The sequence below is a fragment of the Carassius auratus genome, chromosome 16 (genome assembly GCF_003368295.1).
Source record: "Carassius auratus strain Wakin chromosome 16, ASM336829v1, whole genome shotgun sequence".
NCBI lineage: Eukaryota > Metazoa > Chordata > Actinopteri > Cypriniformes > Cyprinidae > Carassius > Carassius auratus.
The window spans coordinates 5,030,543-5,048,378 of record NC_039258.1 but is presented as its reverse complement, the minus strand read 5'-3'; the positions used below and the strand labels follow the sequence as shown (position 1 = coordinate 5,048,378).

Sequence of the window (17,836 nt, the reverse complement as noted above, 5' to 3'; positions counted from 1 at the left end):
ATATTTGTTTGGTAAAACAGGATATTCAATGGAGAAAAAACACACCTGACCGGGAACCACATTTCTGGAGAAGAGTTTGTTGAGCTGAACAAGTTCGTTGGGAGTTGTGTCAAACTTCAGCGCGATGTTGTTCAGTGTGTCCCGCGACTCCACCTGCACAAAAAAAAAAGCACAAAAACATGTAAAAAAAACCAGGAGAAGGGAGAAAAGGAAGATACTTCTTTAGGTTCCTCTAGGTGTACACAATATGGATGTTGTGCACTACCGCTCAAAGCGTTGGGGTCGGTAACATTTTTTAATAAAAAAAAAAAAGAAGTCTCTCATGAAGTCTCTCTTTGATCCAAAATAGAGTTTATATTAATTTATAATATACATTTATATAAAATGTATATTTGATTGTATTTTAAAATGTTTTTTTATTGCTGTTGATGCAAAGCTGAATTTTCAGCATCATTACTCCAGTCTTTAGTGTCACATGATTCTTCAGAAATCAGTCTCATATGATGATTTAGTGGAAAAGAAACATTTTGTAATTATTATTGTCAGTGTTGAAAACAGTTTAGCCAGCAGATTCCTATCCAGCAAAATAAAGTAACGTAAAATAAATATGCCACAAAAAACGGGCTTAAATTTGAAACAAAAAAGTTTTTTTGACCCTAAAACTAAGTGAGAAGACAAAAACCTAACAGCAAGACAAATGCTGCATGGTGTGAACATATTCTTCCCCTTTTGCACGCTCTGTGTGGAACTTATCGCAGCATGATCAATTCTACAAAACACTGACATGCTAAATTCCTCCTCTACTCTTCATACCACCACATCACAGTCCTCTAAACCAGAAACATCTGAGGACAGTCAGATGACCATTACACTGTAGGCAATGACTCAATGTAAAGGATTCTACATAGTTCAAAGTCTGTTTCCTATATCATGAGTCTCTCATGTGAGAAGGGCAGTGAGATGGTCATATCAGGAAAAGTATGCAAGCTAACCATTTACATTTGTGTCCCACAGGAATTAGTTTGGAACAGGTTTGGAACAACTTGAGGGTGAGCAAATCATGATTTTTTTTGGGGGGGGGGGTGGGGGGGTTTAACTAAACCTTTAACCCACTAAACAAAGACACAGCTCTTCTTCATGACACCATGTCTTGACAATTTTTTTTTCCATCTTACAGCATGAGCACTGTGTTTTTGAGAAACGACATCGAGATAAAAGAAAATTAACTTTGAAAAAGATGCATCAATATCCTTGTGATTTGAACACGAGCGCATCCTAAGAGGACAATCCAGAAAAAACACAGAAAATAAACATGGTTCTTTATGACTGAAATGGTTTACGTCAGCACAGAGTTTTCCCAGACAGTAAAAACTCTGAACCCATTCCCACTCTGAATCAGACTCTTGTGAGTTGTTTCTCTTAGAGAATGAAAGAACCCAACCCCCCTATTTGCACAGAAGTTTTCTGTTTGTCTCCAGATGGGAACGTCAGTAGTCGATATTCCCAATGCCCCCATGCTAGCGCCGTCCTTTCATCCCGTCTGTCTGGCACAGAACATTGATTCCCTGTGAGAGCCATTTGAAAACGGTTCTTCCGTGGGCTATTTATTTGTAGCTTCTGGACGCTTCGTTTCAGAGCAAACACAACCTGCCTTCAGTGGACACTAAAGCCTGTTGTTGTTAGATGGTGAATTTATGATTTTCTCTGCAGTCTAGACGTGCTCTATCCTTTTCATCCGTGTTTTTTCCTTCCTAACTCAATCTCTGACCTTAACAGGAAGTCCTGCTGAGGTCTGTCGTCCTCTTTCTAAAGGCAGCCATGGATAAAAATATCACTCAATATACAACACGAGCGGTGCCAGTAGAGATGCCAGCCCTTGCCAGTCGCTTCTGCTTGGAAAGAAGACACACGCAGCAGTAAGAGTCATCAGAACAGTCTAGACAAACTCAAAATTTTCCTGATGGGTGGCTCAAGGTTCCTTCTGAGAAGTAGGAAATGTGTACGGATCAAATGAAAGTCAAATGCATTCTTATTTGAGTTTGTAATCTTCTGCATACAAGTCAATGTCAACAGAATCAACAATAAAACTATAAATTAATGCAAATATAAGTACAACTAGTAAAGAAACACCAGAGCACATCAGTCCTTACACTGGCTTCCTGACATATATTCTTCCGGCAAGTAGTATACTTCTTTATTTTAACTATACACTGCTGTATAGCTACTTAACACTTAAATCTGCAGGCAGTGGCACATTATACAATGCCTTCAAACATGGCTCACCCATTCTGAATTAAGAACACGTCAAACTCTTAGATCATTAGGATCGACCTGCTATGTCTAGGTTTGGCTACAAACATCATGAGACAGTGTCTAGCTCTTTCACCACCCTAAAGCTGGGAGCAGTTTCCATGAGTTCACATGTCTCGTCAGAAGCAATTTTCAAGTCGAAACACATGCATATCCGCATGTATTATTTGATTATTAAAGTGCTCTACTTATACATTTTATTACACAGAATTACAGGTGCTTCTCAATAAATTTGAATGTTGAGGAAAAGTTTTATTTCAGTAATTCAACTCAAATTCTGAAACTCGTGTATTAAATAAATTCAATGCACACAGACTGAAGTAGTTTAAGTCTTTGGGACTTCTAAATATATCCCTTTAAATGTATTTTCTATAGTGGGGTGGGGCCGAGAGCCATGGGAACAGAGCGAGGCCGGTGGAGTGATTTGGAAATGAGCAACACCTGCTCCACTCACCGGTCTCGAGTCCCACGGAGGAGATCGGAAGGATACAAAAGAGGAGTGACGACAGTGAAGGACGAGAGAGGACCAGGCCTGGACTTTATTTTGTGTTTTAGTTTTGTTTGTGCGCGACAGTCGTCCGCGAGGGGCTGTTGTGCTGTTTTGTGTTTATTTTATTATTAAAGCTTAATTTGAATGTCCGCCGGTTCGCGCCTCCTCCTTCCCGTGATTGTGAAGTTTGTATATTGTTACAGTATGGTTTTTAAATAATTTATTTATGCATTCTGTTGTCTTATAATATAGCATCCATTATGATCCAGCAAATGTTTTTTTCAAGGACAACACCGATTTAACTTTCTTTAAATGCCTTCAACTCATTTTATCAGCAAAAACGGCTTTGAAAATGAACAATAACCATGAAAATGCATAATATCGGGGCCGATAAATGGTCAGTGGCCCTTATACACACACACACACACACACACACACACACACACATATATATATATATATATATATATATATATATATATATATAATAAAAATAAAAATGTGTTTACATAATATATGTGCATGAACTGTGTATATATACAGTATATGTATATATAAATATACACACATAAGAAAATGATTACATTACATATCAATCTTCTTTTGCATTACAGTAATGTTTTCTTTTGCATTTCAGTATTTCATGATAATAATTGTTATTAAAAACACTGCTACAATGAAAAAACCTTATAATAAGCTTTGTTTTCATAAAGTTTTTTGGCATGAAATATGATCCATGCATGGTATTAGTTTCATGAGATTCACACTTGTATGGAACACACAGTTCATCAAACTGGAAATGACATTCCAGCAAACGGTGCAATCAGGCAGAATGTCAAATCAGATGAGCTCCATACTGTGTGGGACATCACGGCTGCTGTGGCATGAGAGTTGCCATAGTGACGCTGTCATTACTACCCTCATGGCACACGCTGGCTAACTGCGTCGATGAACACTTAAAGAACTAATTTTAGCTCAGCAGTCTTGGCAAGATGTTGGTGCTTTCGCTTTCACAGGACGTAGATGAGCAAGCACTTACCATAGAGACATCAACCGTGCTTTGGACATTGTAATACCATGGTATTCTTTGAAAAACCATGGTACATGAATCTAAGCATTATCTGAAACCATTGGATCTCTACAGTACTTGTGTATTTGATGTCCCAATAGCCTGTTTTGGCAAATGCAGCAGGAGGTCAAGGGGCAACTGGTGAGCCTGGTCACAAACATTCACTGCCTAAAGCTTTTCACATTCACCCTAAATGCATTTAAAATTGCTCAGTGTGATAAAATCTCCTATGAGCTTCATGTACAATCAGAAATGTATTTTTAAGAGCTTAAGAGTGATTTTTGCATGATTTGCTGATGCTCAATACAAATCAATGCAATTATAAATATGCACAGAAAGTCTATTGATTTTGTGCACCGTATGCATCATGCATAATGAGACTATAAGCTTTAATCACTAACTACATGACTTCAGTGTTGTTCAATGACTTTAGACTGCTACTTAAAACAACAGACTCAGGAAGCATTAAAGCAGATGCTGAATCCTCACTGTTTCTCTATGATGAGATCTCAATCTCCCTCGCTCTTTCCTGGAGTCCAACCACTTTAATTGGCCAAAGACCAGCCAATGGTGTGAACCCGCTGACCCGTGGAGTGTTATTAGTGACTGAGCAGATGGGCTACAGTAGTTTACCTCTCCTTCAGCCTCTCTTGAGGTCGAGACTGCTTCTTGAGAAAAGAGCAATAAAGACACCTGGGGCAGGAGGCAACGCTTTCACACTAATGGAGGCAGTTTCTCTGAAAGTGTCCCAAAATGAAAACACTGTCATCATTTACAAATAATTTTTTTAACTGCTTTTGCTTATACAATTAGAGTCAATTGGATCCAAATCAACACCAGACCCCACTGACTTTCAGTGTACAAAGAAAAACAATAAATCCACAGAAAGAAAAATAGCATACATGTTTGGAATGACATGAGGGTGAGTAAATGATGACAGAATATTCATATATTGACTATTGGCTGGGCTATCCATTTAAAGATGATTTGTATGTTCAGGGTTACACATCATTTCCAATAATTATCCAAGCATCTTCTCAATATCGCATCCATCACTGTATCTTTGTTGTGGTGTTGTGTGGTTTAATGTGGAAGTCTGCAAGGCAAACTGGAAGACTGAGATATGAGTGCCATATCTGCCATCTCTCTCATGTTAAACCCCACACACCCCTCATCAACAACCGCCACAAACAGCCTCATGACACTGTTTATGCCCTGTGACAAATGCCCTGCTGTCGTCTTGCACACTTTTCACGCTCTGCGAAGGAAAACAAAGGCTCTGTCAATCACCTTCGGCCGACAGAGACGGATCTTCAGCGTGTGTTGGGGGAGATGGGTGTCAGACACCTGATCAGATCCGAGGGGAGAGCAGAAGCGTCTGGAAACAGAACCGTGACAGCAGAAGCAGCAGCAACAATGCTGACTCTGATGAACAGAGCACATCAACTACACCAGCATCCAATCCCACAGCTACCCGATGCCGGTTCTGAACCAGATCTGATGCCCCTTTTCCACCGATAGTGTGCTGGTGCCTGTCCAGTTAGTCTTACAACTGTATGAAACGATAAACTGCTCTGAAATTGTATTTGTTATAAATGTAAACAATGAGTAGAGGAACTCATGATATCAAAACAATGCAGAATTAAATGATCAAATCAAAATGACACAATTTAAATTTTTCACAATAGCTGATTAGTCTACTAGAAGTCTACTACTTTTCTTTAAATATATTTATATTCTTAATTTATATTATTATTTTTTTTATCAGCAAAGCTTTCCATTAGCAAATTGACAGTTTGCTTGCTTTACATTTAAATTTCTCAGAAAAGTGGTGAATTAATTTAGTTAATACTTTATATATATCAACGTTCAACAACATTTAGGGTCAGTAAGATTAATAAGTAATTAGTTCTTTTATTCAGCAAGAATGAACTGAACTGAACAAAAAACAAGTACATTTAAAATAGATTTGTATTTCAATTAAATGATAAAAATATTCTGAACATTCCATTTAGCAAACAATCTGGAAAACGAATTGGTTTCCACAAAAATGTTAAACAGCAAAACAGTTTTCATAATAGTGAATAATGATAATAATAATAAGAAATGTTGAAGGATCATGTGACACTGAAGACTAGAGTAATGATGCTGAAAATATAGTTTTTCTATTACAAGAATAAATGACATTTAAAAATACATGAAAATATATATGAATAACATTAGACGATATTGCTATTTTTAATCAAACTATATAGACAAAAGAAACCTGTGATATAAAAAAAGATTCCTAATGAAATGACTTTAGATTAGGGATGGGTCACCATGCTTACTGTCTACTGTGTAGACAGTACTGTGCTACTGTGCACCCAAATACTAACTAATCGAATATGAAGATTAACTTATAAACATATTAAGTTTTAATATTTTTAGAAACAGTGCTTTCAATTGCATGATGACAACATGCTGTGCTTTAAAAAAAAATGTATTTAAAATCATTGATTAGTCAAATCGAGTATTCATTCAGGTAGTCCTGACTAGTGGGCATTGCACATCTCTACTTTTAACGTTAACAAACCCGTAAGATTTGTAAACAACACGGTGTCCAGGTCAGTTTAAACATGGGCTGTTTCTGAGAGACTTCACCAGATTCTCTGACTGAGCGCTGGCTCCGGCATCAGCACCGGCACCGTTTTTGGTGGAAAAGCGGTATGATTCTAGTCTTCAGGCTAAATAACAGTTCTAGCTGCCAGCAGTTTCCTCTCCTCTGTCTCTTTCCACTTCCAGGCAGAACTCCAGATCTCCTCTCAACCCACATGCTCCTCTGTTACTAGGGAGAGAGCTGAGAAGCGTTGCCCGCAGCTGGAATTTGAGGGTCATTTCAAGAACATAACAAGCTGTTAAGACAGACAATCGAAGCTCTCTCTCTCTCTCTCTCGCTCGGCACAAACGCTCGCCAAATCAATAGAAATGTAAACGCAGAGAGGAAGGTCATTCAGCAAAACTCTGCTGGAATGCATGCTGATAAAAACATTTGCATGCAGACCGGTGAAAATAAACAGGCTGATGTAAACATTCACTGCTTTGTGCAGCGTCTCTCCATCCTAAACGCTGATGGAAATACACTTGCTCTCAATTCATCCCTGTGGATACACATAGAGCCTTCGTGCAAACTCTCACAGAACACATGTCTAAAAGTCCTCATAGTAAACAGCACCGGGATCAGATCTACAAGACACAAGCCTACAAACACACAGCACATGCACAGAAATAATAAGCAAAGGGATTGATCTTCCCACTTACAGAATACTCGATGGTGCCCTTCGGTCTCTGGAACGACATCCGCCTTCCATCCTTCTTCTCCGGTGTCTTCTTCTGGCCGGTATCTGAAAGCAAGCGAGGGAAGGTTCTCATTATGTTCATGTTCTGCTCTCCCCTCAGCTTGACACAAGCTGCCGAGCTCTCAGCCTCGACCGACGGCTCATCCGTCAACTGCGAGTGTGAACGAGCCAGAGAACGCAGCTTCTCTCTCTCGCTCTCTCTCTCTCTCTCTCTTACCCTCCCTGTCTACCTCCCTCCTTTCCCCACTGTCTCCCTCTCTTTCTCTCCCGCTCAGCACAATGACAGCTGATGTGTCTTCACCTTGCAATGCCTCCTGCTGCTGCAAACGCCTTAACAGACAGAGACCACCCTGACCTCTGAAAGCGAGAGACAGTGAGAGACGTAGTGCTGCCACCTGACAGTATCATATTTGTGTTGTGCTGTGATTCTGTGTGTCTTTGAAACCAATTTCAATGCCTGGCTTATGTAAAGCTTTTATGGCTTTGTTACGTATTGGCACTGATTTTCCAATTCAGTACTGACATCAATTAAACTGGGTTTGCACACTTTGGTGCATTTTGATGCCCATAACTATAAGAGGAATAAAACTGTTGTGAGAACTATTAGATACGTTCAGGAAATTACTATATGTACTATATGGACCATATTACATTTGTTAATCAAGCATGAAATGGTTACTACTGCTCAAAAGTTGGGGTTTGTAATTTTTTATGTTTTAGAGAGGACTCTTTACTCACTAATGCTGCATTTATTTGATCAGTGAAAATAGAAATATTGTAAAATATTTTACACTTAAAGGGGGCGATTTCAAGTTTTTTTTTCCTCTTTGGAGTGTTACAAGCTGTTTGTGAATGGATAAGATCCCTAAAGTTTTAAAGACTAAAGTCTCAAACCCAAAGAGATATTCTTTAAAAAAGTTAAGACTTGTGCACACCATCCTGAAAAGCCTCGTTTAAACACCCCCCCCCACATGTCTACATCACTGTTTGGGAAGATTTGCGTAACACCGCCCAAATGTTTACGCAAAGAAAGAAGTAACTTTGATTCTCGCTGTAGTATTGTTGCTGCCGCTGCCATGTTGTGGAGACGCTGTGTGTTTTGTTGTGAAAGCGAAGCTACTTTGTTTTACTTTGTCTAGTTGTACCCTTCCAAAAGAGGGTACAACTAGAAATCAGTGGTTAAGTTTTATTTACAACACTGTTCCAGAACAGCTTAAACTTAATATTTGTGTGTGTGCAACACATTTAACGGAGGACTGTTTGCTGAACCTACAATGCAATATTTAAAGGATTTGCCACTGATGATTCAAACACGAGTTTTGAGCAGTGTAAAATAGAGCTTGTTTTTTGTCGTTTCTCTGATCACAAAGGGAGACAAATGATTTCATGTTTACGTTCGCGATATGCAAAAGTCATTATAATTAGTTATTATGTCCCCACTGGACGCAACAAATGCCTCGTTTATAATGGGTTTTAATGTTTTTGTCTCATGCTGGGGGACAAGGCATCACAGTATCATAAGGGGCGTAACATTTCCGTCACATGGTTGAGAAAGTTGGCTAATCACAATGCACTAGATAGCTGGCCAATCAGCGTACACCTCGCTTTTCAAAAATTAGAGCTTTGTAAAAATTTCAGAAAGGTGGGGCATAGAGGAAAAACAATAATGTACAGTACTTGGAAAATAATGTTTTTTTTTTTAACCCTTTTAAATGCGTAAACACATGTACATATATTACTAACCCAACAGTAAAAGTGAAAAGGCATAGATTAAAACTAAAAGATCAATATCAGATCATTCAAATGCAGTTTGCAATCCTCAAACCAAAATGTATATCCAGCATCATAACTAATGTGTAAGCATATAGTCTTATGGGTGTGTGTGTGTATGTTCAGGATTATGAGAGCAATGTTAGCAATTCCCCCACATGATCACTTTGCTTCATGTGGTCCGTCCGTCTTCACATTAACATTAACTCCAGAATCTAATAGGTTCTGCACTTGTGACAGTGTGACATAGAGATGCTCGGCTGTGCAGCCATGAGTCATAGTCGTTCTGCTATTTCTGTGCTCACACCAAAGAGACGGCAGCGAAAGAAACCAGGCCAGCGCACGCACTGATACGAACGCTGATCTTTTATCCAGCACCTTCATGCCTCTGTTTGAGAGCGTAACCTGACCAACAGTGACAGTGGCTGATCTCTCTGTATTTACAGTACATGTCTCTGAATAAGACGTCTCATATAGAGCGCCTCCGAAATCAAGTTTTATTACTCTAAAACCAATTGTTGTGACATTTACAAAGCAGATCTGCACTCATTCCAAGGACGAAGTGCGATTCCCACATTCAGAGACATAAACATATTTTCTTTCTTATTTAGTAAACAGTATTGTTATTATTGCTTGTAATTAGGTTCAGATATTTGGAATTTGATGAGAACTGAAAATAATTCTGCAGTTTTACTTCCTGTATTGACATGTTTTGAAATGAAACAGGAAGTCCAGGCAGAACGTAACTAAAGGTTTAATAAAATAAAGTAAAATAAAAAGTTAACTAAAGCATTTTGAACATATTTCTTTTTAATATACGTCTGTACTCACACTATACACACACAGACTAATTTATATGTGTGTACTGTGTGTATACATTTCTTTAATGTCTTGAGCATCTTACACACTTTCAAGCTGCTTGATATATATATAAATATGCATGCTAGGGCTGTCAGTTTAACATGTTAACCTAATTAATTAGTTATGAAAAAATGCAATCAGAATATTTGACTGCAGTTAACGGACTGGCCCTGCCCCTGCCCCCAGACCTGTACTTCATCTTACATTTCATACAGCTGACTGTTGACAAATATGATGCAGGATAACTCCATAAATGCGGTTATGCTCTAAAATTCAAGATATTGGGGCAAAAATGCTACTGTATGAGTTTTTGTCTTATTTACATGATAAGGGATATCACAAGAGCAGCGAGAGCAATCACATTAGTGCTGTTTGCACAGAATATATCGAGTGCAAATGTGATTTTATACAACAGTTCAGTAAATACTGTTATATTTTAAACTTAATATCATGTTTTTGCTAAGTTTTGCCAAAAAAAAAAATATCTATAAAGCCACAGCGGAATCGTTGTGTGTCTGTGATCAACACAGCGGTGTTTAGTTTCTGAATGAATCTGCGTTTTCAACTAATCAGGTGAATCAATGATTCAAAGCACATTCATAAAGAGAGCCATTCAGGCCCTGTCCCAAATAGATCACTTCTTGTGCACTTGAGGTCTTACGGACTTACAATGGCCACTGCATGCATGCTTCTGTTAAGTCCACAAGACCCATTTGCCTTTAGCGTTCAAAGGATGCTCGCGAGCGCCCCCTTTGAGGTTGTTATAACATTTTTTTTTTTTGGCCGAGAAAAAAAATTATTTCACAGAAATGTCAAAACTGATGTTCTGTATAAAAACATTAAAAACTAATTGATGTTTATTTAATCTAAAAAAATTATTATTTTTTAAATGACTCTGACTAAATAGAGAATCTACTAATGGTCTATAATTAATATAATTCATATTTTACAAGACCCCAATAATAGATCGCAATAATATGCTAATGTCTGTGTGCTCCAGTACAACAGCAGTGACAGAGGAATGAGTCAGAGAGAGAAACACAGTGAGCAAACACACACAGCAGAGATAAGTTCCATGAAAAAAGGAGAAATTGTCTAGAATTGAACCCTCACATGTGTGTGTATATCGTCTGAACCAGGCTTTTCACACGCTGAGATAAGAGCTGCCACATCGAATCTAAGCAAAGAGCCCAATGTGTGTCTGAGAGACACCAAATCCATGGTCTCTGTGGCTCTGGATGGACACTGGCCACACACAGAATGTTCCAGAGACCATGGATTTGGTGTCTCTCCATCAACAAAATATGACAAATCTCTTGAATAAATATGCATTTGTTCTCAGTACTCATGACATACTGGGTCTGTTCATAAGTCCAGTGAGCTGCACTGCTTTCTACATAAACAGCTCACTGTGTTTTGGAACACAGCATTGTACTGTGGCTCACTGATTATCTAGTGTTTTGTGCTCTAAATATAAAAGTCTCTGCTAATGAGAACTAGCGTTCAGTGGTCACATAACACAGGTGGGAAATATGGGACAAGGCCACACGCTGTTCTCTTTTTCCATTCAGTGGCCAAGAAAATAATATTATTCTTGACCCAGATACATTTGTAACATTTAACCTAGTTTGTCTTCAAATGTAACACTAATTGTGCATGCACATTCACTAAATAAAAAACAAAAACACGTATACATCAGACTTTTGATTTTAAGTAAGTAAAAGCTCTCAAAAACAAAGCTGGTTTTATGCTAATGGTATATGTCCTTTATATATCTTTATAATACATTATATATAATAATATATAATAACATTTTAAGCATCACAATATTTAAACAAAAATACACAAATGAATATATTATTTTACAAGAGATTTTACTTTTTTTATGAGTATTTCTAATAAAGGACACATTAAGATGACAATATGACAAAAAGTGAGAGTAAAGAAACATTTACATCGTTAAAAAGAATTTCTATCTCAAATAAAAGCTGCATTTATGTATAAAGGCATTTGAACTTTCTAATAAAAAAATACAATAAATATAAAATATATACAGTTTTAAAAAAGCAGCGTAACTGTTTTCAACATCGATAATAATAAGAAATGTTTCTTGAGGAGAAAATCGGCATATTAGATTATATTAGAAGGATTTCTGAAGGATCATGACACCAAAGACTGAAGTAATGATGCAAAAAATTCAGCTTTGCATCCAATGAATAACTTACTTTTTAAAATGTGTTATAATAGAAAACAGGTATTGCAAATTGTAATAATATTTCACAATATTCATGTTTTTACTGCATTTCAGACCAAAACTGCAGCCTTAGTGAGAATAAGAGATTTAAATAAATAAATAAACTTAAACTTTTGATAGGTGAAATTCTGTTAAATGTCTTCAGCTTCTCTCACATTTTCAAGCTGCATGATTTGAGCTATCATTCACATCTGCAAAGTATCTCAAACAGTGCATGTTGAATAACAAAGCAAAGTTGAAGAGTCATGGAGGGGATAGACATTACAAACCTGACACTGCAATCAAAGTTGAAGAAAATGTATTTTTATGTATTTGTTGTGCGTTTCTTATTTGAGTGTTGTTGTCACACAAGGATGCAGAATGCATGCGACTAACTTCAGCGTGACAGAGAAAACAACCAGCCTTGTGTTAGTGGCAGCTGCAAAGACCCGGCGGATGTTATTCTTAGACCGCTCTCATTTACTGCTCAGAATGGTGCTGGAAACAAGTGCCCCATCATAATAAGCAGGTGGTACACACACACACACACACACACACACACACAGAGAGTGCTGGAATGAGAAGACTATGGCTGTGTGGAGACTTTGTTATTTGCCGTGCAAAGCTCTGCTTCATTTTAACAACAATGAACAAACAATCTGATTCACTATTCCAAGCTTAGTCTTAAAGGGACAGTTCACCCAAAAAGAGCCTCACATCATTCTAAATGAATGTTGTCACAAAAGGAGAAAAAACTGCTCTTTGCAAGAACATGAGGATGGGCAATAACAATATTATTATTTTTGATTGATATTCCTCATACATTAACACAGACCTGTACTAAACAAGGCATATTTACTGATCTTTCAAACAAAGCAACATACTGTAAATATATAAAGGCAATTGTGTGACAGCATTCGCTGCAGAGGATGACTCAACTTATATAATGCTGAGATACTTGACACGCTCTCTTGAAGTGAAGCCGTGTTCGACATCCAGCAACAGATTCGAGAAGCATGATGTTTGCAGTGATAGTGTAACAAACAGTCACACTGTCCTAGTATGAACTATATAACATGCTATTCTGACTGTAAAATGCATGCTTATTTAAGTTCTGACACTTAAAGCTGAGACGCCTTACGAACCTCATGTATTAGCAACATATTACTGATAAGAGTGCGCATAACAGTGGCAGTGCATTATGGAAGCATATGGGTAGCAATATTCAATTTGGGATGTAATATGCAAAATGACAATGCAATATGTAAAATGACAATGCATTTCTGTATTTACATTTACATTTTGCAATACATTTGTGCAACGTTTGTTGCAAAATGAAAATTAAATTACATAATTTTCATTTTCCATTTCATACACCAGTTTTAATGTGTAAAATTAATACTAATTTTAACGCTTTATAAATTGCTAAATTAAAATGAAAATCTATTATAGATATTATTACATATGTCTAACATGTTCAAGCAAAAACTGTGGCAAAATTATCATTTAAATGCTATTTTTCTTAAATGCATTAACACTCACAGTCAAGACACTTATGATTGCATTCTCATTCAATGTCCTGCAATGAATGTAGCAAAATTCAATGTTCACATTGAAAATGAATTCTGAGCCGATCACGTGTCCGCCCCCTCCCGCCATGTCAATCACCGTGTGATTCAAATCTCAAGAAGAGGATTCAAGTGAGAGAACATGGACAAGACAGTTGGTCCATGTACATTTTGATCATTTCGGTTTATGGCTTCAATATTTAATTCGCACTTGTGGGCGGAGCTGAAACGCTGCTTTCATCTGATTGGTCGAATCACTCCATCCTTCAGCTCGGTCTTTTCATTCTTTCAGGCAGAATAAGAGTCAGTGCGAGTGAAGCACTGTAATGTCTGAAAACACCGCTCACTGTTAATTAGCATAATATTTGAATCAGATGTAGCTGGGCACATAATTTGTGTGTATGAAATGGCAAATGAAAATTATGTAATTTAATTTTCAATTTCATTTTGCACCGAAGGTTGCATAAATGTATTGGAAAATGTAAATGTAAATACAGAAATGCTTTCTTATTTTACATATTGCATTGTCATTTTGCATATTACATCCCAAATTGAATATTGCTACCCATATGCTTCCATAGTGCATCATGTTTTTTACATTTAAACACACATTATGTAATATAATCACATGATTCGTGTAATCTGATTTCTGACTAATTCTTATGATTATATCTGTTTCAGATATGAAACAGGAAAAGAATTGCGTGCAATCACACTTTGTCATTACTGGGAGGGGAAGTTGGCACACCCACTTCCCACTTCATCACTCTCTTTACTAAATTTCACTCATATTTTTCTGGTGATATATTAAGAAAATGTTGTTTTATTTTTCTCTTTGAGATTGTTATCAGTTTAGCCTTTTTTTTTGCACTAGAAAAAGTCACAATTCAGATTTTCATGACCATATTCCATCCCCTCTCTGAAACTTAACATTTACAAGGGCTACTGTCCCTTTAAGACTTCTATAATAACTGAGACTGCTACATTCAGACTGTAGCATTATTTTAAAACCAAATTCATTTTGAAACCAGCTTAGAAAATTATTAATTTCTATAGCCATTTTTTATTTATGAATGTATAAACAAAATATTTATTTAAAAATAAAAATTATTATATAAAGATCCATATCAAACCATCATTATTATTTTTTTAAGGGAAAAAAAATCTTGAATACTTTCAGATAGAATTTTCCATAGTTTATTCAAAAAAAAAAAAAAAAAAAAACGCCTAAAAACTTTTTTTTTGTCATGACTTCTCACTTAAAACAGAGCTGCAAATATATGTGGAATGACCAAATGTAGCCAGTCATATGTTACTGTTAGATCTGACATCATAACCAAGATGATTTCTGAACAAGCTGTTATTGCTTAGTTAATGTTGTCCACATGGTACATCAGATTTACAATGATTCCCATTTCATCACATGACCCCTTTAGCAAAGGGAGAAGTAACGTGGCAAAGTTGCTCACTGAACCGAAAAGCTCAAAGTCCCCAGCAGTTGTCACGGCCCAGACTGTCACAGTAGCTGGTGTGTGTGTGAGTGTTTGCTAGTACTGCAGTTTGAATTCTGTGTCAGGGGAGATGCTGAACTCCACACGGCCTGTTCCTTTCCCTCATTAACACCCACCCCAGGTCAATTAATCAAACCCCGATCCTGTCAGTGACTTGGCGTGTGTCACCCGCACCAGAGCCTCTCATTAGCACTCACTCCAGGGTGACTAATCGCAGCAAGATCCCTCCATCCACTCGGTTATTGCTTTAGTGAGCACTATTTAGTTTGCAAATCAAATAAAGCAGTGGCTAAAGTCTGCCTGGTCTACACTGCTGTCGTGAGTTCAACTTTGCTCTTAATGTGAGTGTCTGAGAACCGCTGAAGATATTGGAGTTTGGTAGGAAGGATGAATAATGAATTGAACTGTTTTTGCTGATTAAAAACGAATCATTAATTATTAAAGTATTCGGTCAAAGAATATAACTAAAAAAATATGAGGAAAAAGGCAAAGGCTTTGTTTAGTGCCAGTAGTGTTAAAACAAAATATGTAAAACAGCATGCAATAATAAACTGCAGCTGCAGCTTCAATTTAGCTAGTGGCATTGAGATCAGATGATTCATTTAAACAAGGCCAGTGCAAAAATATTCAGCGATTCATTTACAGGTTCTATGCACATCATATAAGAAAAATCTATAATTTTTTTTATATATATTTATATAATTTATTATTTATATAAAAAGGACAATGTACATGAATCAACATTAAAATAAATGTAAATTCACTCAAAATAACCAAAAGGCTCATTTTCGTTCCTTTAAAAAGAAAATGAATGAGAACACAACAATATAAGCTTGGAATATAAAGCTTGCTAATATGCGGCTAAATAGCACATATATAAAGCACATAAATAATATAAGTACTATATATGTGTGTGTGTGTGTGTGTGTGCGTGTGTGTTATAAGTATACTACAAAAATAGTAGTATGATAGTATGCTATTTGGAACATATGCCTTGTGTTCCAGATTTTCATGTGGGAGATATGCTGCATGATTTCTAAGACACTTTCTAAAAAATGACAGGTAAAAAAACGAGTCGTCTTCAAATTTATTGGCATGAGTAAAGGGTACATTGGGATGAGATGTGACATCTAGCTCAACACTTCCCTTCAGCAGAGACGCTTTAACTATTCTTCATCTCACTGCATGTGGCAGCTTTAGTGCTAAATCCATATACTCCATTGGGAAAGCAGGACAAATAATGCAGGTCAGGGAAAAAAAAAAAGCCCCAGAGCGCAGGCTGGAGCTGAAAGATCAGCCGCTGTGCTGCAGGTAAACCGCTCCCTCGTCTTTGACGCACACCAGGCATGGATGCTTAGACAGAATTTAAAAGGTTATTGAACAGAGGGCAAAGTTTGATCCGTTGAGTGTCAACCCTTCCTGCTACTTTAGCATTTAGTCTAGACAAGTGCAAAATAAACACCGCTGGGGCCACAACGCTTTCGAACAATCAATGAAGTTCAAAGGTGATGTCGTCAATGCTAATGTGTCATTTGCCTTTTGGCTTGCATCCAAGTTCCAAACAAAACAGAAAGTTATCAAATGAGATTCATTTATTGAACATTTAATATGCAAAATATGCATTTCATCTTCTTTATACATGTCTATGTGTCCAGTGCTGATAAAATGATGCTCACAGGCTAAGTTTGAGCTATTTTGAACTTAAATAGACTTTATAAAAATAAACTTTATCTGAAATAAAGTAAAAGCATTAAAAAAAGTTAACTTATTTCAGTTCGTGGTCAATATAACACTTATTTTTTTATTATGTTTAACTTGATGTACAAAAATAAGTGTCACTGAAACAAACAAAAATGAATAAAAACTACATAAACATAAAAAAACTAGAATAGTGTCCTAGGACAGGTAGATTTACAGATAAAATCAGCACGCCATGCCACGCTAGCTTCAGTTCTACCTGTTTTGGCATTCACACATGACCTCTTGGGTTGTCACAGCACAGTACTGGCTAATGTGCCGAGGAATTAGTCTTAACTCAGTAATGAAAACACCCACACACCCCATTCATCTTTGGGGGTGATCTAGAAAAAAGCAGGACGCGTCTTGTGCCTCCCACGTCCGTCTAAAGCCAGTGCAGATGTATGCTAATGGACTCCCTGCGCTTCCAGCACGGCATCAGTGCGGCCCACTCATTCTTTAGACCGTTCCACTCTGGTAATGAGGGGCCAGAGGCGCTTCAGAAAACGCTGTGCTATTATTTCATTGTTTTGAGAGAGCATGCACATTTACAAATAGAATGACTTCTGAAATTCCAACACTGAGCACTGGGCTGATATAATATTATAGTGACTAATTAATTAAAATATCTGATCATGTTTATCAGGATTATAATATATATATAAAATGATTACAAATATGAATGAAAATGATTTGCTTTAAATGTAAAAAATGCTAAATTGAAACACCCATCAATCCCCAATGTGTTTAAGCAATGCTTCATATTGCAATGAAGGAATGTGATTTCCTACAGTCAGTTACACGTTACACAAGGATGAGCTCCATTGGTTTTTATCTCGGTGTTTTTTAATCCATTTATGCAAATGAGCTTACATGGTGCTATCAGCATTGCACCGCTTTGATAAGTGTTAAATGGTAAGGACAGCAATATTGTCTGCTGCATTTACCC

General features: G+C 37.0%; 1 protein-coding gene across 4 annotated transcripts in view; it reads right to left on the bottom strand.

The window, feature by feature from the left end:
* oxr1a (oxidation resistance 1a) overlaps positions 1-17,836 on the bottom strand; it is a 123,517-nt gene that overhangs the window by 33,099 nt on the left and 72,582 nt on the right. For all 4 annotated transcript variants that reach the window (XM_026283515.1, XM_026283514.1, XM_026283516.1 and 1 more), the window contains 2 exons: positions 7,170-7,252; positions 46-153 (listed from right to left, as the gene is read on the bottom strand). In XM_026283515.1, the coding sequence (XP_026139300.1) occupies positions 46-153; positions 7,170-7,252 (191 nt within the window). The remainder of the gene's footprint in view (positions 1-45; positions 154-7,169; positions 7,253-17,836) is intronic.